Source organism: Saccopteryx leptura, chromosome 6 (genome assembly GCF_036850995.1).
Source record: "Saccopteryx leptura isolate mSacLep1 chromosome 6, mSacLep1_pri_phased_curated, whole genome shotgun sequence".
NCBI classification, from domain to species: domain Eukaryota; kingdom Metazoa; phylum Chordata; class Mammalia; order Chiroptera; family Emballonuridae; genus Saccopteryx; species Saccopteryx leptura.
In genome coordinates this window covers 89,633,815-89,659,013 of record NC_089508.1, presented here as the reverse complement: position 1 = coordinate 89,659,013, position 25,199 = coordinate 89,633,815, and the positions used below count along the sequence as shown (strand labels likewise).

The following is a 25,199-nucleotide window of genomic DNA, read 5'->3' as shown; positions in this document are numbered from 1 at the left end:
CTATGTCAAGGGATAAAAGGGAGTTTATGGTAGAGTTGAGAAGCACTTACAGAGAATACAGGAATCATACAGAAAAACAGTCACTAAAGGAGAGTGTAGAGCAGGGGTCCCCAAACTACAGCCCCCGGGCCACATGCGGCTCCCTGAGGCCATTTATCCAGCCCCTGCCATACTTCGGAAGGGGCACCTCTTTCATTGGTGGTCAGTGAGAGGAGCACATTGACCATCTCATTAGCCAAAAGCAGGCCCATAGTTCCTATTGAAATACAGGTCAGTTTGTTTATTTAAATTTACTTGTTCTTTATTTTAAATATTGTATTTGTTCCCATTTTGTTTTTTTAACTTTAAAATAAGATATGTGCAGTGTGCATAGGAATTTGTTCATAGTTTTTTTTTTATAGTCCAGCCCTCCAACGGTCTGAGGGACAGTGAACTGGCCCCTGTGTAAAAAGTTTGGGGACCCCTGGTGTAGAGCATCTTTCTTTAGGGAAATTTGGCTCCTTTTTTCCTCTATGGTTTCCACCACTATTTAGAGGATGTTGGTACTATTGATCTGTTAGGACTTTTAATAACCATGTTTCAATTCTTCTTAATCAAATGCAATATGATAAAAATGGAATTTAATAGGTATAGACAGAAAATTAATATATTTTAGGAATGTATATGCTATTAAAAGAATTAAATGAGGGTCAAGATCCTTTAGAGAAATCAGAAGGAGATAGAATCTGGATCAGAACTCCATCATAAGCTACATTCCATGTAAGGGGTGAGGAAACAATCATTTTTAGCACAGCAGCCAAATTCATCTCAGGTGACTCAATGTACTGTTTAAAAACACTTCATTTGATTCTCAATTAAAAAATCCTCTTTATCCAGGTCTCCTCAGCCTGGAAGGGTCTGAATCTCATCACCTCTTAATACTCAGAGTTATTAATGCTCTAATCCTACTAGACTTAACATTTATTTTTCCAACATGCAAAACCTGTGTCTGTCTTAAGGATTTTTATTTTTTATTTTTACAGAGTCAGAGAGAGAGGGATAGATAGGGACAGACAGATAGGAGTGGAGAGAGATGAGAAGCATCAATCATCAGTTTTTCATTGCGACACCTTAGTTGTTCATTGATTGCTTTCTCATATGTGCCTTGACTGCGGGCCTTCAGCAGACCGAGTGACCCCTTGCTCAAGCCTGAGACCTTAGGTCCAAGCTGGTGAGCTTTGCTCACACCAGATGAGCCCACGCTCAAGCTGGTGACCTCGGGGTCTCCAACCTGGGTCTTCTGCATCCCAGTCCGACGCTCTATCACTGCACCACCACCTGGTCAGGCTGTCTTAAGGATTTTGAATGTGCTTTTCTCTTTGCTGGGATGTTTCTCCTCCTAGTCACTGCATGACCAACTGCTTCTCATCTTCCTCAGATTTTGTTCCTTTTGACAGGTCTTGCCTGCCTATCTCTGCTGTCACTTCCATGACATATTCAAACAGTTTCCATCACATTGCTCTGTCTTATTTTTTTTCCTGACACTGTCACTATGAAAAATAACCTTATATTTTTAGTACTTAGCCCCAGGAAAATGTGACACCATGAGAGAAGAAACTGTCTTTGTTTACTTTGCATTATTAGCACCTATAATAGTGCCTGGAACACAAAACATGCTCAATAGATATGTCCTGGATGAATGTAGAAATGACTGGGAGAAGGGATGAAAATACAAAGTGAATGGAGCTTGAGAAAGGTGGGTAATTGATCACCCCTCTTCTGAGGTGTGAAAGATGCTGGTCCTAGACTGGAAAAAGTCATGTGAACCAGTGACTAAAGTGTCCGTATCCTTCATAGGATAATAATTCTATCATATCTTTGTTCTGTTCAATTACCTCCTTCTGTTGTTCTGTGTCTAAATGAAGAATGAACATACTTATGCCATGACTTATTTTACCTAAAGTCAATGGATTCTGTTGAGCATGGCAATTTTCCAAACCCAGGGTTCTTGTGCAATAGTTTTATTCAACAACACACCAGTAGGTACAAACCACCAATGGCTTCTTTGGAAAAATTCTCAAATGCTGTTGCCTATAGTATTAATAAGAGCAAGATGTAAGTCATTGTGGAGTCGTGCTTAGAATGGAAACACTATCTCTGAGGGGCTTGAAAAGGGAGATCAGGAATCCCAGTGACAAGAATAGAAGTACAGATTTGATGACATGCCTCCTCTGCTCTAGCCTGTTAGACATTCCAAAAACACCCCCCCGCAGCCCCCGTCACCCAAAGGATCACTTGAATGCTGATGCTGACAACAATATGCAAGGAACTTTTTCCTCATCCTTATTTATTTATTTATTTATTTATTTATTTATTTATTTATTTATTTATATTTTTCTGAAGTAAGAAACAGGGATGCAGAGAGATAGACTCCTGCATGCGCTTGACCGGGATCCACCTGGCATACCCACTAAGTGGCGATGCCCCATTGCAACCAGAGCCATTATAGTGCTTGAGGAGGAGGCCATGGAGCCATCCTCAGCACCCTGGTCAATTTTGCTCCAATGGAGCCTTGGCTGCGGGAGGGAAAGAGAGAGAAAGAAAGGAGAGGGGAAGGGTGGAGAAGCAGATGGGCGATTCTCCTGTGTACCCTGACCATGAATTGAACCTGGGACATCCCTTCCTCTTTCTCATTTATTCCTTGGTGCAGCCTTGTGATGGAAGCAGGGCAGAAAATCTCATTATCCAGCCTTTTTGTGTGTGGCTCTTTCCCCTAATCCTGGAGCTTGTGCCCCTTCCTGATCTCAGTGTGAATGAGACACTGATTCCCCATTGGGGACAGCAGTGAAGGCCAGAATGTACAAGAGTGATCTCCCTGTGATGATGAGACATCCTACCTTCATGCTTCCTCCCTGCCCTTCCATTACCACGTGACCAGCTGCCCCCTATTTCAGAACATATTGTAGAAACTGTCAGGAAAGACTCCACTTCTTATCCAAGCAGTACTAGAACCTGCCCACGTACAACAAGTGATTTCATTCCACACTAGACTCTCACCCTGGATCCACCACTAGTGTAACCATTAACACCAGTAGAACTGATACAATCATTTACAGAAAAATATCTCTGGGATTAAATTTTCTTTTTTGGTTTTATCACATATGGCACTTTTCTTTTGCTTCCTTTTCTTTTTTACAACAAAAAGTTTACACCTTTTATAACATTTATTATGCATTAGTCAGATAGAATCAGACTTCCCACTTACTCAACTGGGCCATTTACCTCTTGGGATAGAAATGTGTAGATCAGCCTGATGTACAGTGGATAAAGCATTGACCCAGGATGCTGAGGGCCTGGGTTTGAAGCCCCGAGGTTACTGGTGTGAGCACGGGCTCCGGCTTGAGCGCAGGCTCACAGGCATGAATGGGGGCGGAGGGGTTGCTGACTTGAGTGTGGGACTATTGACATCCATGTGGCCTCCTTGAGCCCAAGGTTGCTGGCTTGAGCAAGGGGGGTCACTGGCTGGGTGAGAGCCCCCCAGTCAAGGCACGTATGGGAAGCAATCGATGAGCAACTAAAGTGCCACCGCTATGAGTTGATGCTTCTTATCTCTCTCAAAAAAAATGTAAAGATCAGTTGAAGCTTTAGGTTTTCATCCTGAGGCAGAGAGAGAGAGAGAGAAAGAAAAAAGTCTGAGTCACTTTATTTCACAAGGAGCCCCTACACTCATGTTTCTCTATTTCCTTCAAACCTCATATTAGCGGCAGAAAAATATTATCTAGACCACATGCGTCAATATGACAGCGAAGGGGCACAAACAGACACACAGAGACTTGCAGGTGACTCTGCAAAGAAGTTTATTGTAGGTGCACAGAAGCTTCAGCTCAGTAGAGCTTCAAAGGGGGTTGTGGACTGGTGATGAGGATGGATGCTGACACCCAGGGTGGATGGTGGCATGAGACCATGGCTGTAACTGTGGGGCTTGAAGCAAAAGCTTGGCACAGAGTGCTAACCCAGAGCTTAGAGTCCATCAAAGTGAACCGGAACACCTGCGTCACAGGCAATAGTGTAGTTCCTCGGTACGAATACCTGCTGGTATTGGCACTGCATGTAAGGTAGTGAAGGTCCTGTGATGTTGCAGTAGGTGAGATTCACTGCAGCTGAGCTTCTATGACAATTTGTATCAATTCCATTCCTGCAGGTTATATTTGTGGTGTTACAAAGATTAGTTACAGCAGCTAACGAAGTTGTGTTGAGGAAAGTATTTTGGCGTTTGCACGGCTTCCGAAAATGGACATAATTGAGGCGGTTAATCACTCTCATTGCGATGGTGCATATATTGTTGGTCATATTCATGTGTTGAACTTCAAACCACTGAGCCCAATTTAGACCAGGAGGTGGGGCATGGACCGCAATCACTGTACCCAAGAGCCCGAGCAGCAGAAGGAGACAAAGCTGGGAATCCCGCTGTGTTGGAACCATGTGTCCTGTGAAAAGAGAAGAATCCTCTGCATCCCTGCCCGGTCGTGACACATCCCTCATTTCTCACCAGGCAGGGCTCCTTGCTGTAACTGAGGTTCTATTCCCTTTCCCGTTAGTCCCCCTCCGCCATTCTGTCTTGTGTCCTGGGGACTAACCTGAGCTCAGTCCTCCCACAGTTGCTGTCCCACCACTGAGACCTCCTGTCCCACCCCTAAGACCTCCTGTCCCACCCCTGAGACCTCCTGTCCCACCCCTGAGACCCTCCTGTCCCATCTCTGTGGCCCTCCTGTCCCACCCCTGAGACCTCCTGTCCCACCCCTGAGACCCTCCTGTCCCACCCCTGAGACCCTCCTGTCCCACCCCTGAGACCTCCTGTCCCACCCCTGAGACCCTCCTGTCCCATCCCTGAGACCCTCCTGTCCCATCTCTGTGGCCCTCCTGTCCCACCCCTGAGACCCTCCTGTCCCACCCCTGAGGCCCTCCTGTCCCACCCCTGAGACCCTCCTGTCCCACCCCTGAGACCCTCCTGTCCCATCTCTGTGGCCCTCCTGTCCCACCCCTGAGGCCCTCCTGTCCCACCCCTGAGACCTCCTGTCCCACCCCTGAGACCTCCTGTCCCACCCCTGAGACCCTCCTGTCCCATCTCTGTGGCCCTCCTGTCCCATCTCTGTGGCCCTCCTGTCCCACCCCTGAGACCCTCCTGTCCCACCCCTGAGACCTCCTGTCCCACCCCTGAGGCCCTCCTGTCCCACCCCTGAGACCCTCCTGTCCCATCTCTGTGGCCCTCCTGTCCCACCCCTGAGACCTCCTGTCCCACCCCTGAGGCCCTCCTGTCCCACCCCTGAGACCCTCCTGTCCCATCTCTGTGGCCCTCCTGTCCCACCCCTGAGGCCCTCCTGTCCCACCCCTGAGACCTCCTGTCCCACCCCTGAGACCCTCCTGTCCCATCTCTGTGGCCCTCCTGTCCCATCTCTGTGGCCCTCCTGTCCCACCCCTGAGACCTCCTGTCCCACCCCTGAGGCCCTCCTGTCCCACCCCTGAGACCCTCCTGTCCCATCTCTGTGGCCCTCCTGTCCCACCCCTGAGGCCCTCCTGTCCCACCCCTGAGACCTCCTGTCCCACCCCTGAGACCTCCTGTCCCACCCCTGAGACCCTCCTGTCCCATCTCTGTGGCCCTCCTGTCCCATCTCTGTGGCCCTCCTGTCCCACCCCTGAGACCTCCTGTCCCACCCCTGAGACCCTCCTGTCCCACCCCTGAGACCTCCTGTCCCACCCCTGAGGCCCTCCTGTCCCACCCCTGAGACCTCCTGTCCCACCCCTGAGACCCTCCTGTCCCACCCCTGAGACCTCCTGTCCCACCCCTGAGACCTCCTGTCCCATCTCTGTGGCCCTCCTGTCCCACCCCTGAGGCCCTCCTGTCCCACCCCTGAGACCCTCCTGTCCCACCCCTGAGACCTCCTGTCCCACCCCTGAGACCCTCCTGTCCCACCCCTGAGACCTCCTGTCCCACCCCTGAGACCTCCTGTCCCATCTCTGTGGCCCTCCTGTCCCACCCCTGAGACCCTCCTGTCCCACCCCTGAGACCTCCTGTCCCACCCCTGAGACCTCCTGTCCCATCTCTGTGGCCCTCTTGTCCCATCTCTGTGGCCTTCCTGTCCCACCCCTGAGACCCTCCTGTCCCATCTCTGTGGCCCTCCTGTCCCACCCCTGAGACCCTCCTGTCCCACCCCTGAGACTCTCCTGTCCCATCTCTGTGGCCCTCCTGTCCCACCCCTGAGGCCTTCCTGTCCCACCCCTGAGGCCCTCCTGTCCTATCCCTGGGGCCCTTCTGTCTTAGCCCAGGGGGCTCATAGTCTTACCCAGTCTCTGTCCTGTGGCCGCCATGAGAACAGATTCAGCTGGTCGTCCTGGGGTTCAGGCGCAGCTGGTCTCCCCTGGCTGGTGGACTGGATATATAGAGCAGCCCCTGTGGGTGGGGCCGGCAGTGAGAGGAGGGGTCTGAGTCAAAGACGTGAAGAAACCCAGAGTGGCACATGGCCCAGTTGTGCAATAATTCTCTTGTTTGATCCTTTGTCAATCTGCACATACCTCAGGACTGTTGGCTGCAGCTTCTATGGGACAACTCTAATTTCAGGTGTTCCTCTCAGGGCAGAACTCTGTTAGTAGATCTGGTGTCTGCTTATGAGAACCACCCACTGGTTGGAGAAGGGTCATAGATTTTATGACTGAACTTGGGCAGGCACTGAGGGACTGAGTACAGAAAGGAGGGTCTAGTTCTCAGAACAAATAGAGCTGATGTGGGGGTGCTGTCTGCGCAGGAGGAACCCAGGTCCTCTCAATGTGAGTGATCTCCCTGCTGTCTCTCAGCCAAACGTCTCCTTGCCTCCCTTCACTGCCTGAAGGCATATAGTAGCTTTTCACGTATCCTTGAGGTATTATTTCTTCTGTTTTCTTTGCATTGGATTCCCTTTCACTTGCTTTAACATTGGTTTGATATTTTTTGTTTTTGTTCATGTTCTATAAGTAGTATAACTTGAAAACCTCCAGGGGATATTCTTTCTGTAGATTCTGCCACAGAATAGACATGTGACTTTTTGTGTGTGTGATAGAGACAGGGAGAGGGACAGATGAAAGCAGACAGACAGGGAGAGAGATGAGAAGCATCAATTCTTTGTTGCGGCACCTTAGTTGTTCATTGATTGCTTTCTTTTTTTTTCAGAGACAGAGAGAGTCAGAGAGAGCAATAGATAGGGACAGACAGGAACGGAGAGAGATGAGAAGCATCAATTATTAGTTTTTCGTTGCGACACCTTAATTGTTCATTGATTGCTTTCTCATATGTGCCTTGACTGCAGGCCTTCAGCAGACTGAGTAACCCCTTGCTACAGGAGACCAAGTGACCCCTTGCTCAAGTCAGCGACTTTGGGTCCAAGTTGGTAAGCTTTTGCTCAAACCAGATGAGCCCACGCTCAAGCTGGTGACCTCGGGGTCTTGAACCTGGGTTTACCGCATCCCAGTCCAATGCTCTATCCACTGCGCCACCGCCTGGTCAGGCTGATTGCTTTCTCATATGTGCCTTGACCGGGGTCTACTGCAGACCTAGTGACCCCTTGCTCAAGCCAGTGACCTTGGGCTTCAAGCCAGTGATCATGGGGGTCATGTCTATAATCCCACGCTCAAGCTAGTGACCCCGTGCTCAAGCCGGTGACCTTGGGGTTTTGAACCTGGGTCCTCTGTGTCTCAGTCCGACACTCTAGCCACCGCCTGGTCAAGCGACATATGATGATGTTATTTAAAGATAACTGTGCAGAGAGGAATCAGATATCCCGGTGGGGCAGGCCTCATCCTAAGAGATGTTAAATTTCTGGTCCAACTTCTTGGATAGAAAACTAGGTTAGACCCGTAAATGGTATTATATAACCTTCCAACAAAAATAATTTACATCATTTATTACTACTTTTCTATATTCTTGTCATCTAGAAATGCAATAATTTTACTCTTGATGTCTTTATCTGAACATGAACACAGCAGTGACCTGGTCAGGACCCAGGGCAGAGTTAACAGCCCTGAGCCTTAAAATTCTCTTCTTGCTGAAATTCATTATCTTTTATCATGAAGCAATTTTTAAAAAATGTGTGCTTTGACCTGTGGTGGCACAGTGGATAAAGCGTCGACCTGGAATGCTGAGGTCGCCGGTTCGAAACCCTGGGCTTGCCCAGTCAAGGCACATATGGGAGTTGATGCTTCCTGCTCCTCCCCCACCCCTTCTCTAAAATGAATAAATAAAACCTTTTAAAAAAAAGAAAAGATAATTTTTTGCCTGACCAGGTGGTGGCGCAGTGGATAGAGCGTCGGACTGGGATGCGGAAGGACCCAGGTTTGAGACCCCAGGGTCGCCAGCTTGAGCGTGGGCTCATCTGGCTTGAGCAAAGAGCTCACCAGCTTAGACCCAAGGTCGCTGGCTCCAGCAGGGGGTTACTCGGTCTGCTGAAGGCCCGCGGTCAAGGCACATGTGAGAAAACAATCAATGAACAACTAAGAAGTCGCAATGCGCAACGAGAAACTGATAATTGATGCTTCTCATCTCTCTCCGTTCATGTCTGTCTGTCCCTGTCTATCTCTGCCTCTGTAAAAAAAAAAAAATGTGTGCTTTGTGGAAATCATTTTTATCAGTGATGAGGACATGAAACTGCATTAGATGTAGCAATACTTCTCTATGTTGCTGACAGCCACTTAGGGTAAAGACCTGTACTCCAGTGTCTATACTATAGGTAAAAGTATATACTGGCATCCATATTGGGAAAGAAGAAGTAAAGGTATCACTTTTTGAAGATGACATGATCCTGAATATAGAAATCTCCAAAGACTCCACCAAAAAACTTAGAAACAATAAACCAATATAGTGAAGTGACAGGATATAAAATCTATATACTAAAGTCTATTGCTTTCCTATATGCAAATGATGAAACTTCAGAAAATGAACTTAAAAAAACAATTTCTTTTACAATTGCAACAAAAAATAAATAAAATACTTAGGCATAGGCCCTGGCTGGTAGCTCAGTGGATAGAGCGTTGGCCAGGTATATGGACATCCTGGGTTCAATTCCCAGTCAGGACACACAGGAGAATAGGCCATCTATTCCTTCCCTCTGCTTCACCTCCTCTTCTTCCTCTTCCTCTCCCACAGCCAGTAGATTGAGTTGTTCAAGTCTGGCCCCAGGTGCTAAGAATGGCTCAGTTGGTCCAGGCCTCAACCTCAGGTGCTACAAATAGCTCGATACTTGAGCATAAGCCCCAGACAGAGATTGCTGAGTGGATCCTGGTCAGGGTGCATGCAGGAGTCTGCCTCACGATCTGCTCTCCTCTCACTTAAAAAAATATAAATATATATAGGAATAAATTTAAGAAAAGATGTGAAGGACTTATATACTAACAATTACAAAGCATTATTGAAAAAATTTAAAAAGACACAATTAAATAAAAAAATTCAATGTTCATGGATTGGAAGAATCAACATAGTTAAAATGGCCATATTACCCAACACAATATATAAATTTAATGCAATTCCCATCAAAATTCCAATGTCATTTTTTAATGGTTTGTATGGAACCATAAAAAAACCTGAATAGCCAAAGCAATCCTGAGAAAAAAGAATAAAGCTAGAGATATCTCACTATCTGACTTCAGAGCCATGATTATCAAAACAACATGGTATTGGCAGGAAAACAGACATACAGACCAATGGAACAGAATCTGAGAGCCCAGAAATAAAACTACATGTATATGGACAAATAATCTTTGACAAAGGAGCCAAAAACACACAATGCAGAAAAGACAGACTTCAATAAATGATGCTGGGGCCCTGGCTGGTTGACTCAGTGGTAGAGTGTTAGCCTGGTGTGTGGATGTCCTGGGTTCGATTCCTGGTCAGGGCACACAGGAGAAACATCTATTTGCTTCTCCACCTCTCCCCCTCTACTTCTCTCTCTCTCTCTAAAATGAATAAATAATATCTTTAAAAAAATAAAGTTAAAAACAAAATAAATAAATTATGCTGAGAAAATTTGAAAGCCACGTACAAAAGAATGAAACGACTACAGTTTGACCCTCTGCATAAAAATTAATTCAAAATGGATCAAAGACCTAGATATAAGATCTGAAACAATAAATTACATAGAAGGAAATACAGGTACTAGACTCATGAACCTTGGCCTAGAGAACAGTTTATGAATTTGACTCCAAAAGCAAGGGAGGTAAAGGCAAAAATAAATGAATGAGAATATATCAAACTAAAAAGCTTCTGCACAGCAAAAGAAACCTACAACAAAACAAAATGGCAGTCAACCAAATGGGAGATGACATTTGCAAACAACAGCTCTAATAAAGGGTTAATATCCAAAATGTATAAAGAATTTACAAAGCTCAGCAACAAACAAGTAAATACTCCAATTAAAAAATAGGGAGAGGACCTGACCTGTGGTGGCACAGTGGATAAAGCATCGACCTGCAATGCTGAGGTTGCTGGTTCAAAAACCCTGGGCTTGCCTGGTCAAGGCACATATGGGAGTTGATGCTTCCTGCTCCTCCCCCTTCTCTCTCTCTCTCTCTTCCTTTCCTAAAATGAATAAATAAAATCCTTTTAAAAAAATGGTAGAGGACCTGAACAGACGCTTCTCCCAAGAAGACATACAAATGGCCAACAGATACATGAAAAAATGCTCATCTTTACTAGCTATTAGAGAAATGCAAATCAAAACTACAATGAGATATCACCTCACACCTGTTAGATTGGCTGTTATCAACAAGACAGGTAATAACAAGTGTTGGAGAGGCTGTGGAGAAAAAGAAACCCTCATTTACTGCTGGTGGGAATGTAAACTAGTATAGCCATTTATGGAAGAAAGTATGGTGGTTCCTCAAAAAACTAAGAATAGAGCTACCATATGACCCAGCAATCTCTCTTCTGGGTATCTACCCAAAAAACTTTAAAACATTGGTTCATAAAGACATATGCATGCCCGTGTTCATTGCAGCATTGTTCACAGTGGCCAAGACATGGAAACGACCAAAGTGTCCTTCGATAGAGGTGCATATATACAATGGAATACTACTCAGCCATAAGAAATAATATATTGCCATTTACGACAACATAGATGGACCTTGAGAACTTTACATTGAGTGAAATAAGTAAATCAAACTATATAAAAAGAACTACATGATTTCACACATAAGTGGGATATAAAACAGACTCATGGACATAGATAAAATTGAAGTAGTTACCAGGAGAAAGGGGCTGTGGGGGAGGCAGGCAAAAGGGACATGTATATGGTGACGGAAAGTGATTTGACTTTGGGTGATGGGTACACCACACAATCATCGGTTCAAATGCTATAGCAGGGGTCCCCAAACTTTTTACACAGGGGGCCAGTTCACTGGCCCTCAGACCGTTGGAGGGCTGGACTAAAAAAACTATGAAAATCTCTATGCACACCACACACATCTTATTTTAAAGTAAAAAAACAAAACAGGAACAAATACAATATTTAAAATAAAGAACAAGTAAATTTTAATCAACAAACGTACCAACATTTCAATGGGAACTATGGGCTTGCTTTTGGCTAATCAGATAGTCAATGTCCAGTTCCATATTTGTCACTGCTAGCCGCAACAAATGATGCAAGTGTTCATCGGTTAGTCTAGATCGGGTTGGACATTTTAAATTTTTCATCCTAGAAAATGTCTGTTCGCAGACATAAGTGCTGCCAAAAATTGTTGACATTTTAAGAGCATGGTTCCTGATATTAGGATATGTCTCTGATGAGAGAGAGGCATAGAAATTAGGCAAGTTGTTTGACTTGAATGCGTCTTTCAGAGAGTCACGATTCTGCAGTTCAGCCAGTTCCATTTGGTAAATTAAATCCACATTTTCAATGTCAATAGAAAATGGGTTACGGAAAAGCTGAATGTCCTGTTCATGGAGATGAAGCTCTTTAAATCTAAATTGGAACTCCTTTTGCAACTTTTCCAGTGAATCCACACATACTTCTTTTGGGAATGCAATCAAGGCTTTTTCCGCTAACAGATTTTGAGTTAAGGGGAGATGGCAGAAATTTTCCTCCTTCACTTGTTTAATAAGAAGGCCTAATTTTACTTCAAATGCTTTTACAAGTGATTGCATATCACAGATGAGCTTCCCTTTTCCTTGAAGTTGCACATTGAAACTGTTGAGTAGCTCTGTTACATCTGTCAGAAAGGCAAGGTGCCATTTCCATTCTGCATCATTGAGCTCTGGTACTTCTTTGTTTTTTGAAAGCATAAAAGCTGTAATCTGTGGAAGTAAGTCTAGAAATGTCTCAAAACTCTCCCTCGACTCAGCCAATGGACTTCAGTGTAATACAGAACATCTTCATAGGCCACATTTAGCTCAGACAGAAATTCCTGAAATTGCCTGTGGTTTAGTGCATTAGTTCTAATGAAGTTAACACAACGTACCACAATTTTCATAACAGAGTCCCACTTCAGTGATTTACTACATAACGCTTGTTGGTGGATGAGGCAGTGTATGGCTATTGGATGAGAATGGTTAAGTTTGTCCATCTCTAGGTTAATGTGAGCAATTACTCCTTTCTTAGGCCCCACCATACTAGGCGCACCATCAGTTGTCACACTGGGTAGTTTAGCCCAGTCCAGCTCCAAATCCTTCACAGTTTGGGAAACCTTTTCATAGATATCCTCTCCCGTAGTTGTTCCTTTGATGCTTTGCAGTGCAGCAAGCTCTTCTGTGACTTCGAAATTGTCATTCATCCCACGAATAAAAATTAGAAGTTGTGCAGAATCACGAACATCATTGCTCTCGTCGAGTGCCAAGGAAAAATAAGAAAGTTTTCTTGTGGAGTTTTGCAAATGCTGATGCAAATTGTCCCCCATTTCTTCAATCCTTCGTGTTATTGTAGATCCTGAAAGACTAACTGTACTAAATAAGTCTGCCTTTTCTGGACACATCTCTTTGGCAACAGAAAGAAGGCACTCTTTAACAAATTCTCCCTCCACGAATGGTCTGCCAGCGCACGCTATTAGCTTGGCAACTTGAAAACTTGCTCGCAGTGATGAAATATTTAGCTGCTTCTGCTTCACAAAAGTATTTTGCTGAGTTGACAATGAATTTTTCAGTTTTAATACTTTATCTTTTCTCACATCTCCAACCAAACAATCATATTTATCTTTATGTTGAGTTTGATAGTGTCGACGCAAATTATACTCTTTGAACACAGACACTATATTCTGACATAGCAAACACACAGCTCTTTCCTTGTACTGCATGAAAAAGTAATCATAAGTCCACTGTTCTTTGAATATCCACTCTGATTCAATTTTTCTCTTTCTTGACGTCATTGTTTCCTAGGGATTCCAAATTGATAATAGTTAAATACCAATATATATATGCTCTCTGCCCCTCCATATATGTTCCATGCTCTCTGCCCTTCATGTAGGTCCAGGCCTCTGCCTCCCATGTAGGTCCAGGTTTCTGCCCACAATGTAGGTCCATGCCCTCTGCCCCCCCCCCATGTAGGTCTATGCCCTCTGCCCCCCATGTAGGTCCAGGTTTCTGCCCTCATGTAGATCCAGGTCTCTGCTTCCCATGTAGGTCCATGCCCTCTGCCCCTCATGTAGGTCCATGCCCTCTGCCCCCTATGTAGGTCCATGCCCTCTGTCCCCATATAGGTCCAGGTCTCTGCCCCCCCCATGTAGATCTAGGTCTCTGCCCCTCATGTAGGTCCAGTTCTCTGCCTCCCATGTAGGTCCAGGTCTCTGCCTCCCATGTAGGTCCAGGTCTCTGCCCCCCATGTAGATCCAGGTCTCTGCCTCCCATGTAGGTTCAGGTCTCTGCCCACAATGTAGGTCCATTTTTAAAATCCAATTAAAAAATAAATTAAAAATATACTTACCTAGCGCGGCAGCCGCCGCGCTGTGGACCCGTCGCCTCGGTCTTCAGTCTGTCAGGCCTAGATATGCACGTCGCGCTACAACGTTGCATCGTGATCATCTAGGTAGGACAATGAGCGCCCAGCGCAATACAGGAAAGAGAGTTTCTGTATAGCCGCGGGCGCATTATTTCAATTGTAAGCGTTGAAATGAATCAGGGAACCAGCTGAATCCCCGTAAGTGTGACGGGGGCCAGGTAAAAGGCCATCGCGGGCTGTCCCGCGGGCTGTCGCGGGCCGTAGTTTGGGGACCCCTGTGCTAGAGCAATGTTTACCTGAAACCTATGTACTCTTTTTTTTTTTTTTTTCATTTTTCTGAAGCTGGAAACAGGGAGAGACAGTCAGACAGACTCCCGCATGCACCCGACCAGGATCCACCCGGCACGCCCACCAGGGGCGAAGCTCTGCCCACCAGGGGGGGGATGCTCTGCCCATCCTGGGCGTCGCCATGTTGCAACCAGAGCCACTCTAGCGCCTGAGGCGGAGGCCACAGAGCCATCCCCAGCGCTCGGGCCATCTTTGCTCCAATGGAGCCTTGGCTGCGGGAGGGGAAGAGAGAGACAGAGAGGAAGGCGCGGCAGAGGGGTGGAGAAGCAAATGGGCGCTTCTCCTGTGTGCCCTGGCCGGGAATCGAACCCGGGTCCTCCGCACGCTAGGCCGACGCTCTACCGCTGAGCCAACCGGCCAGGGCCAACCTATGTACTCTTATTGATCAATATAACCCCATGAAATTTAATTATATAAATTAAAATTAAGTTAATAATTACAGAGGGGAAAAGCAAACTGTGGTCACAACAGGTTTCTCTGGTCAAAAACCTGTTCTGATCAGCATACTCAGTGTTATTTACAATACTGGATTTTAGATGTTAACTTTTCAAATTGGAATATCTCACATAGAAATTTGCATTTTAATCTTATTTTTTAAAATCAAGAAATGTTCATTGGTGCACTGAGTTTCCACTAACATGAAGGATCAATTAAAGCCGATTCAGCCTCTGCCTCTGTTGAAGGGGGCAATCGCTTAGGAGTCTCCACTGACCCTACTGGTCCATGGGTTTACGTCCTGTCTGTTCACTCGGTGGAGCCAGCCTGGCTTCCATAGACTATGTGTTTATGGCCTATCAGCCTTGTTACAAGTGTTCTGAGAAGCAAGCAACTCATACAACATCCTGTCCAGTTTCCAATCATGCTTTCCCTTAAAACTGTATTCAGAGCATGCCTTCTAAGATTTTTCTGAATGTTTCCTCTATAGCTTTCCTCTATACATTTTCAGCTGTTCTTTTTTGCCTTCAAGACTAATACAAATGATTTAGTTTGTTATTTAAGATCTTTCGAAGAGAGCTTCTTATTATAAAGCAGAAAAAAAATAAGCCCACGTTAATTAAAATACACTATACTTTCGGTGTTATTTGTCTTGAATAGACATAAGTAACTTTTCATAAACTCTGTTTTCTTTCTTGCTTGCTTGCTTTTTTGTATTAGCACAACCTCTCTTCTAGACCAATTTAGTGCACATTTCTGGACCTGATCCATATTTCTATTAATACTTAGAGGAATAGCTAGAATTACGCTCCAGTATTATTAAGTTACTTTTTGAGGTCTAGGATCAGTTTAAGATATTGTTCCAGGAAAAGACTTCTGCTTTTTTTGGTGAAAACCAGTGTTGAGAATATTGGCATGAGCGTTAATCAATATCTCTTTTAACAGGGGCCCATATACAAAAATGTGATGTTCGTTGCTTGCAGTTTCTTCAGCTTGGGGTACTCTTGCAATGCCTTCTTTTAACCTGCTGTTAGGGAGATGCTAATTGTTATCACCTTCCTGCACATGTCTTTCCTAATGCAGGAACTGTATGTGGAAATAATTCATATGCATTTTGGTACCGCTTGAAATACTCTCCTAATAACATGGTGCAGGTTAGTTGAATTGTAGTAAACAGAGTGAGATTTTTCTAAATCTAAGATCATAAGACATCTGATGTGATGTGCTGTGCCTGGTTTTTTGGAGTCAGCAAGGTGGCCCCAGCCCTATTTTCTTTTGCATGGGTCTTCTCTGAAGACCAGTGAACAAAAGCAGAACTTGACCTCTTTGATCAAGTTTCTGAAATGGCGTAGAAAAAGAATGAGCCTTTCTTCTTTTCCTTAATTATAAGATGTTTTCTCCTTCCCTGTAGAGAAAAAACTCAGGGAAAGAGAACTCAGATAGAATTTTGGACATTTTTATCTGGAGGAGGATGATACAAAATGTTTTCCACATTTGATCTTAGCCAAAAGGCTGAGAAGTGATGTGTTTTCCAAAAAAATTGGGAGGTTGCCTTCAATTGAAATTGACCTGATGCATATTAAGTACATGGAGGTATTAACTAAGATCTCAGGGCTCACAGGAAGTTAATTAATTACAGGTATGGGTTGGCATGTTTGTAAATACAATGGTTATATAAGTTTTGTAGTACAATGATGAAAAAATACAGATTTTGAATAGTCTTGTCCAATTTTAGTCCTGACCTTTGCTATAAGTTACTATTCCTCTCTGTGACTGTCTTCTAATCTGTAAAACTTTGATAACAATAATATAGACATAACAGTTTTGTAGGGGAAATTTAATATGGAATACAGGCACACATGTAAAATATGTTGCATAGAGCATTGTACAGGCTAAAAAACTGTCTTACTAAGGAATATTGATCCTATTCATCAAGTTGTCAGTATGATATTTAGTACTCTTCTATCCACTCTGTGGTGTTTGTGATGAGCTAGAAGATGCTTGTTTTCCTTACTCCCCAAGGTGAAGGCATTAAGCTAGAACTCAGGGTATCATCCTTATTTGACCAAGTCTGCTTAGATGGACAGCAAATTTTATTGGCAACTCCATATTTTTTAGAGAGCCTTACCCAAAATGAAAGAGAAGAGATCACCCTTTAACATCTTGCTTTACTCATGAAATCAGAGCAAATAGAAACATTATCACAAGAATTATATCTTTCATCAATCCAGTGGTAAATCTGAAGAAATGTCTTAGCAAACAATTAGAGCACTTTTGATATTTTGTCTCTCTTTTGTGTAGAATTTCATAAATATGGCCAAATCACTGACTTTGGGGTTCATTTTTTTCTACTGTCCTTGGGTCCTTTATTTTTTGTTAAAAACCATTTTTCTTTTTCTTTCCTTTTTTTTTTTTTTTTTTTCTTTTTCATTTTTCTGAAGCTGGAAACAGGGAGAGACAGTCAGACAGACTCCCGCATGCACCCAACCGGGATCCACCCGGCATGCCCACCATGGGGCGACGCTCTGCCCACCAGGGGGCGATGCTCTGCCCATCCTGGGCGTCGCCATGTTGTGACCAGAGCCACTCTAGCGCCTGGGGCAGAGGCCACAGAGCCATCCCCAGCGCCCGGGCCATCTTTGCTCCAATGGAGCCTTGGCTGCGGGAGGGGAAGAGAGAGACAGAGAGGAAAGTGCGGCGGAGGGGTGGAGAAGCAAATGGACGCTTCTCCTATGTGCCCTGGCCGGGAATCGAACCCGGGTCCTCCGCACGCTAGGCCGACGCTCTACCGCTGAGCCAACCGGCCAGGGCTAAAAACCATTTTTCAAAGTAATATTTTCAAGTTACAGCTCTAGATATAGCTATGAATAAATCATGAAATATATACAGTAGTTGGGACATGAGATGTTAGAGGGCACACAGATAAATATTTAAAAGAGTTCATTTTCTTGTGTTGTGTAATTTACACATTGGTCCATAATTTCATGTATATTTTTGCTTAGTACTAAGCTGCGTTAAAGCATGAATTGACAAAAATTGATGCTACTAATCAATAGTATAGGTGAAATGGAGCTGTGATCAAGGATGCCTGATGTCTAGAAAATTTTGAGATAAACATTTGGGTTGGCCTAGGTCTACATTTTATTTTTCTGAATTTATCAGTGTGCTAATCCACTTATTTCCCAATGCAGTTATTACTGCTGATGTTCTTAGTAAATTGTGCCTTTCCTTTGAAGGGATCCTTGGCCTCTTACATTGTGAACGTATGTTATTCCTTCAAAACTAGGATATTTTCTTGCATGGAGCATCATCCCTTACTCCATTTCAGTCTCCTAGTTGCTTCACACTTTCTCTTGAGAAGATCAAGTTTGGTCTCCTGTTAAAGTGCATGGGCTTCATAAAAAGAGACAAATCATAGTTTGACTCACTGTTCTGTTCTACTACTCGTCAACCACATGACCTCAAGCAAGGAACTTGCCTTTTTTTTTTTCTAGCAGGGAAACAGTAAAATTCTTTATGGTACAGACATAATACATCTGATGGTGGGTCACTCTGGATCTTGAGCACAGATATAATCTATATCATCTCTAGAAAAGTGGAGGAGAGGGTTACCTACAGGATCACATTGTTATAAGGCATAATATATATAAATGTCTAGAATGCAATATGTACAGCCATGTGGCATTGAGTTCCTTCATTTCCAGTGCTTAATGGAAAATTATAATGTAGAATATAAATAAAGAGCAAAGCCAAGGCATCTTGTGATATATAGCATCTATCAAACAAAGTTTTCTTTTGGGTATAGTAAGTGATAGGACTCCTGATTGACCAAAGGAAGGTGAAAAGAACAGACCTTATCAGAGATAGCCAAGAAGGAAACTATACACTGCATTGATGTTTGCTGATTCAGAGGTGTCTCTTAGTATACTTATTGTACTTGTCCTATAATCCAGATAGTTTCAGAGCCTTGAAATCTTCCAATAGTCTTCTGTGCTGACCTTTTCTCTTGCTCAATTGAATAACAATTCTGAGTGACAGGAATTATCATCTTCCTCACAGTAAAACCAGTTTAAAAATGGTTTGCATAGTCTTTAATTAATGATGCAATCTTTATATAAAAACAGTTTTGCCTGGCTTGTGGCGGTGCAGTGGATAGAGCACCAACCTGAAACACTTAGGTTGCTGGTTCAAAACCCTGGGCTTGCCAGGGTTTCTCTAGTTGAGAAATAGTCTAGGAAATGTGATATATCAAGCTCATTTTAAAAATTAATGATAACAGTGGGTGTTAAAAACACGTGTTCTTGGCCCTGGCCAGTTGGCTCAGCAGTAGAGCATTCTCCTGGCATGTGGAAGTCCTGGGTTTGATTCCCAGTCAGGGCACACAAAAGTGACCATCTGCTTCTCTTCCCTCCTTCTCTTTCTTTCTTCTCCTCCCACAGTCCTGGCTTGAATGTTGTGAGCAAGCTGGCTTCAGGTGCTGAGGATGGCTCCATGGCCTTGCCTCAGGCACTGAAATAGCTCAGTTGCTGAACAGTGGAACAAGCAGCTCCAGATGGGCAGAGCACCACCCTGTAGGAGACTTGCTGAGTGGATCCCCATCAGGGCACATGCAAGAGTCTGTCTCTCTGCCTCCCTACCTCCTCACCTGTCACTTAATTAAAAACAAAAACAAAAACATGTGTTCTTGCTCTGAGGGTTCTGTTAGTACTATGTGGTAATCCAAAAATAAGATGGATCAATCTGTAATCTATATAGATCTCTAAGAGAACTGTTGGGTTCTGGCAGTAAAATAGAAGGGAGGAAAAGAGGGGGAATAGGGATGGATGTGAAGAAGAAAAGAAGATGTGATGGTAGATGTAATGCAGTAAGTTGCTCAGATGAATACTTAGAGCATGAAGAGAGATGAATAAATGCAGAGAATGTAAAGTACTAAGATTTCTGGGGAATGACTAAGGGGAGAACACGATGTCAGCAAAAATAAATGCAGATGCTTACTCACTGGGTCTTCGTTTTCTCCTCTAGAATAGCGACAACTCAGGTATGGACCGTCTTCCTACTCATCACCCAGAGAAGACTGTCTTTTTAGACCCAAAAATTTGGACATCATTTCAATCAATTCCCCAAACTTCTCAGCTCTATCAATAGGAGTCATGGGGGTGGTCCTTGCTCTTGGAGTAAGATCCCCTACATCCTGACAGGATTAATTTTCCGTGCTCAACAGCATTTGGCAGAATTAATCACTCCATGATGCTTGATGAGAGTGATCTGGGATAAGCTGTTTTTGTGACAGAAACAGGGATGAAAAGCATCATGAGATCAGTCCCGGTGTCCTTAAAAGAGATAGTTGCGTCAAGGATATGTGTTGGCTCACAGCACACCACCATTCCCTGATTTTCCCCACTACATTACTGGTCTTTTAGTCTTCATCAGGTTTTCACCTTCTCCCTGGCCTCTTGATGTTAGAGATTTGCAAAGTTATTCTTTTACATCCAGTTTGTCAGTGAAGTCTGTTGTTTCTTCCTTTAAAATACATGCTCTATGCAAGAGCAGCCAGGGTAATCCTTTTAAAACTTAACTCGGATCATGCAACTCTACTCAACCTCCTCCAGAGTTTCTTCATTCTATTTTGAATAAAAGTTGAAATCTTTACAACAGCTCATGTGCTAGATCAGCTTCACAACAGGATCTTGCTTCCCAAACCCATGCTTAGAATAAATCCTCTACTATTCTCCCTTTAGGTGGTCTTCTCTAGTTCCCTGGCCTCTTTGCCATTCCTTGAAGACACCAGGCATATCCCCATTTTAGGGTCACCCCAGCCTCACCCCACCCATCTATGTGTATGCTAACGGCCTCACTCCCTCTAAGTCTTTGCTAACAAGTCATTTTTTAAGGATACCTATGTTGATTATTTTACTTAAAAATGTTACCCTTGCAAGAAAAAAATAAATTTCACTGCATGGATTTCTAAGAAAAAAATGTATAATCTTCTTTCTGCTACTTAAAGCCACTCAAACCCCCTTCACTCCAAGTACCTGGTCTTTCTGATGTCATAAGAACCTGAATATACAGTTAACCTGTGGTAAGCAATAAAAGATAGTTATGGCTTAATGAGCAGCTTATCTGAACTTGGATTATAAAAACAGAACCAGTTTTATATGCTTTTTTTTTTTTAATGCTCTTTTCTCTTTATCATAGCTCCACCATCAGACAGACATTCTTCATATATTTGTATTATGGCTATAGCAACTTTAGACCTGACATTTTTTTCAGGATTAAGTCCAGCAGAAAATACTACCTGCCTTCACCCCCTAATAGTCCTAGTAAATGTTTCTAATTGGGTCAAATGTTAATCTCAAAAGCAACCAATGTGTTCAGAGAAATGAGACACAAGCACTGCTCAGCTCATCATTGGAGCTGTGGCAGAGCCAGTCCGCTCAAACCACAGACTGGGGCAAAGAGAAAGGTTAGTTTTCCAAAGAAAACTGGAATATAGTTGAAGACTGACCCATCCCCGAACAATGAATATTCCCCACCCTGCTGTTTGTATTTGGACTCTTCTTCAGTGGGTCACAGCTCTCTGCACCACTTTACCCACTTTACACCTGCTATCCTTACCTTCTGTTACCAGCACTACTAGAGTGAATGTTCCTGAGAGTAAGGGGCTATTTCTTGGTTATCTTTTTGTCCCAATTCCAAGTTAAGAATAGAGCAGGCCCGGTGAGAATACAGACTGGCACAGCCACTGTGAAAAACAGTATGGAGATTCCTCAAAAAATTAAAAATGGATCTGCCTTTTGACCCAGCTATCCCATTTCTGGGAATATATCCTAAGAGTCCCAAGACACTGATTTGAAAGAAGAAATGCACCCCAATGTTTATTGCAGTGTTACTTACAATAGCCAAGATCTGGAAACAGCCCAAGTGTCCATCAGTGGATGAGTGGTTAAAAGGCTGTGGTGGCCCTGGCCAGTTGGCTCAGTGGTAGAGCATGGGCCTGGCGTGAGGAAGGCCTGGGTTTGATTCCTGGCCAGGGCACACAGGAGAAACGCCCATCTGCTTCTCCACCCCTCCCCCTCTCCTTCCTCTCTGTCTCTCTCTTCCCCTCCCGCAGCCAAGGCTCCATTGGAGCAAAGATGGCCTGGGCGCTGGGGATGGCTCCATGGCCTCTGCCTCAGGCACTAGACTGGCTCCGGTCTCAATAGAGCGATGCCCCGGATGGGCAGAGCATCGCCCCCTGGTGGGCGTGCCGGGTGGATCCCGGTCGGGCACATGCAGAGTCTGTCTGACTGCCTCCCCATTTCCAGCTTCGGAAAAATACAAAAAAAAGAAAAAAAAGGCTGTGGTAAATTCACACAACAGAATGCTATTCAGCTATAAAAAAGAAGGAAACTACCTTTTACAACAGCATGGATGGACCTGCATGGATGGACCTAAAGATTATTATGCTAAGTGAAATAAGTCACACAGAGAAAGACAAATATCGTATAATCTCACTTGCATGTAGAATCTAATGAACACAATAAGCTGAGGAACAAAATAGAAACAGAGGATAGCTGTCAGAGGGCAGGGGAAGAAGGTCCTGGAGGTAGAAAGAGACTTTGCATGGGGCATGGAGGGGCATGATGCAGTCAGTGTGTAGGGTGTCGTACTGCGTGGGACACTTGAAACCATGTTAACACAATAAACTAAAAAAAGAAAAAAAAGAACAAAACTGGCTCCCATAATGTGTGTTCTTGTGGTATTTTACAGTGTCCTCCAGAACAGATGTTCTTCTAGCGCTCAGCAGTCTTTGGTGAGCAGCCAAGACCCAATTAATATAGGTTTCCTAAGATGCATTCCTGAGAATATATCTTAAAGTTACACTTCTTTAGTCTATATTTCTAAATACAATATTAGGGTACTTTAAAAAAAAATAATGTTATTGTTATTTTTCAACGAGAAAATAAACTTTTAAGTATAATTATGTGGTTGACTATTTTTTCTCCTTGTAAAGGTACTGACACCAGTGTCAATCATTGATAAGGGCTAGTAAATTTTCCTGGGTTTAATTGATCCCATTTGAAAGGTTTTTGCTAGATCTCTCTTTCACTGTACTTTTCTATCTTTACTGCATCTATCCTTCTTCTGTCTGTGACAAAAATGAAAATCTATTCTTCTTCTGTCTGTGACAAAAATGAAAGTCAACAACACCACAGATATTTTCTACCTTCATGTTGAGTCACCATCTTTCTGTAAAAACATTATTGTGTTAAATTTGTGAAAATATATTTTAAGATAAACAAACATTTTATTTGATTTTATTTTTTACAGAGACAGAGAAAGTCAGAGAGAGGGATAGATAGGGACAGACAGACAGGAACAGAGAGAGATGAGAAGCATCAATCATCAGTTTTTTGTTGCGACACCTTAGCTGTTCATTGATTGCTTTCTCATATGTGCCCTGACCATGGGCCTTCAGCAGACCGAGTGACCCCTTGCTCGAGCCAGCGACCCTGGGTCCACACTGGTGAGCTTTTACTCAAACCAGATGAGCCTGCGCTCAAACTGGCGACCTCGGGGTCTCGAACCTGGGTCTTTCCTCATCCCAGTCCGATGCTCTATCCACTGCGCCACCACCTAGTCAGACGATAAGCAAACATTTTATATTAAACTAAATTTCTTCATGTAAAGTTTTATTGGTTAAGCCATGTATTGTCCAGTAACTGCCACCAATTACAACTGCCAATTTCTGGTAAGTGCTTTTTTCTCTTGGTCCTCCTCAGTGCACTAAGCTAGTCTCACACTAGAAATGTGCCTTTCTCGTTAATGTAAAGACAAAATTTTTTTTATGAAGAATAAATTTCTAAATCTCTTCTTGTCCTGAAAAGAAAATATTCCTGCCACATACCCTTTTCAGAAAATTAAGGTCAAATAAAAGATATTGGCCAGTATCAGAGCTCTGCTACTTGTGAGTAAAGAGATCCCATACATACAGCTTGGCCAAGTGGAACCCCAGAGGATTGGACACTTTAACCTGAATGGTCAGTTATAGAGGGTCATGAATACATGAAATTGTGAGATCTGTAAATATATATTAGCATATACTTGTCAGAACTGTTGTATGAATTAAACAAAAATAACGGAGCATAACCAAGTTCAAAGAGAGGTAGTTCTTCTTATCTTTGTCAATCATAAAGCAGCTAAAAGTTAAAAGATATGGATATCTAGGTGTTAGATCTTAACTCTAGTCAGCTTTTACTCTGTGGTCTAGTTAGACAAAAGGCCTATCTGCCCAGGAGACATAGCAAAACATATAGAGTCTACTCACTTTACAACTTGTTGATTGATATGTATACCACCCACCACCTTCATTAGCAGGTTCCCTCACCTAGTTGATTTTTGAGTTCTGGAAACTCACATGTACCAATTTCTTTCCTTGCCTTACTTTATTTAAATGGAGATACAAGTCTCAGGCAACGTTTCTTATAATGAGAACACTCTATTTTAATTGTGGAAACAAAACCAACGTGATCTTTACACAAAGGTGATTACTTTTTTCCTAAAGTCACTAAATACTGCTTTTAAGGAAAATTAGACTTCATAGGAATAACAATTTTCAAATGAAAACCCTATCTGCAAACAAAATATTTCTCCTTACCTGTACATATATAGACCAGTATGCACACACACATGTGCACATACAAAATCACACACGGACTCATCATACATATTGTAGCATGTACTTAGGCAGTGAAAGCCAGAGAATGACAGTTGAAAGTGATCTTTAATCTATACCCTTCACTTTAGAGATAAGGAAGAGAAGGAGGTGGTTTGGAAACTCTCAATAGCAAGCTGGGACAGGCACCAAACTGTAGAATTTTTTCTTCATATTTGTAATGATGTTGTAGCCGCTTTGTGATACTGATAAACAGTCTAGATGTGAAATGGTAAATATTAACTTAATTCTATTAGGTACTATGTTTAAGATCATAGACAGGCCTAAGAGTTTTCCATATGGCTTCTACCCAAAGGTCTGGGAAGAAAATAGCCATATTGTAATTTCCACAGGATTAGAGAAAGAAAGAAAACAGGTTCCATTTGTGCTAGGAATATCCACCAATGAGAGGGACACATCTGTCTTTGTGGATGTCATCTGCTCTGCAAATAATTTTCCCTGGGACTCCTAGGTAGTCCAAAAATGAGAATATTAGACCAAGAGGCAGAAACCTGACACCTTGTCATTACTCAGAAACCCTGAGTAGCAGATGGGAAGTTTCCTGGTGACAGGCCCTATATATGGAAGAGTTGGCAATCTTTATTGTGAGTGTGAGAAATAGGAGGAAACATGAATTCTACCCCCTTAGAATCGAAATGCTCGCTTCTCCCCCCACTTCTTCCTAGCATTTAAAATAAGTATGTATATTTAAGGAAGTGGAAACATTTTATAAGATGCAAGGCCTATAGAGCTGTTCATTCTTTTCCAAGCTAGCGCCTAATAGAAAAGGGTTGGCAATG

General features: G+C 43.4%; 1 protein-coding gene across 1 annotated transcript; it reads right to left on the bottom strand.

Annotated features, from left to right (window-relative positions):
- Positions 1-3,830: 3,830 nt before the first annotated feature.
- Positions 3,831-6,388, bottom strand: LOC136376698 (non-secretory ribonuclease-like). Its single transcript, XM_066342976.1, has 2 exons — positions 6,321-6,388; positions 3,831-4,466 (listed from the first exon to the last, which is right to left on the bottom strand). The coding sequence occupies exons 1-2, from the start codon at positions 6,343-6,345 to the stop codon at positions 4,000-4,002; spliced, it is 492 nt and encodes a 163-aa protein (XP_066199073.1). The 5' UTR covers positions 6,346-6,388; the 3' UTR covers positions 3,831-3,999.
- Positions 6,389-25,199: the final 18,811 nt, after the last annotated feature.

What these genes read in the sequence shown, in the direction of transcription:
- LOC136376698 (XM_066342976.1), bottom strand. Translation starts at nt 6,345, where the DNA reads ATGGCGGCCACAGGACAGAGACTGG. An exon ending in GGCCACAGGACAGAGACTGG is followed by an intron (nt 4,467 to 6,320) that starts GTAAGACTATGA and finishes CTCTTTTCACAG; the next exon opens with GACACATGGTTCCAACACAG.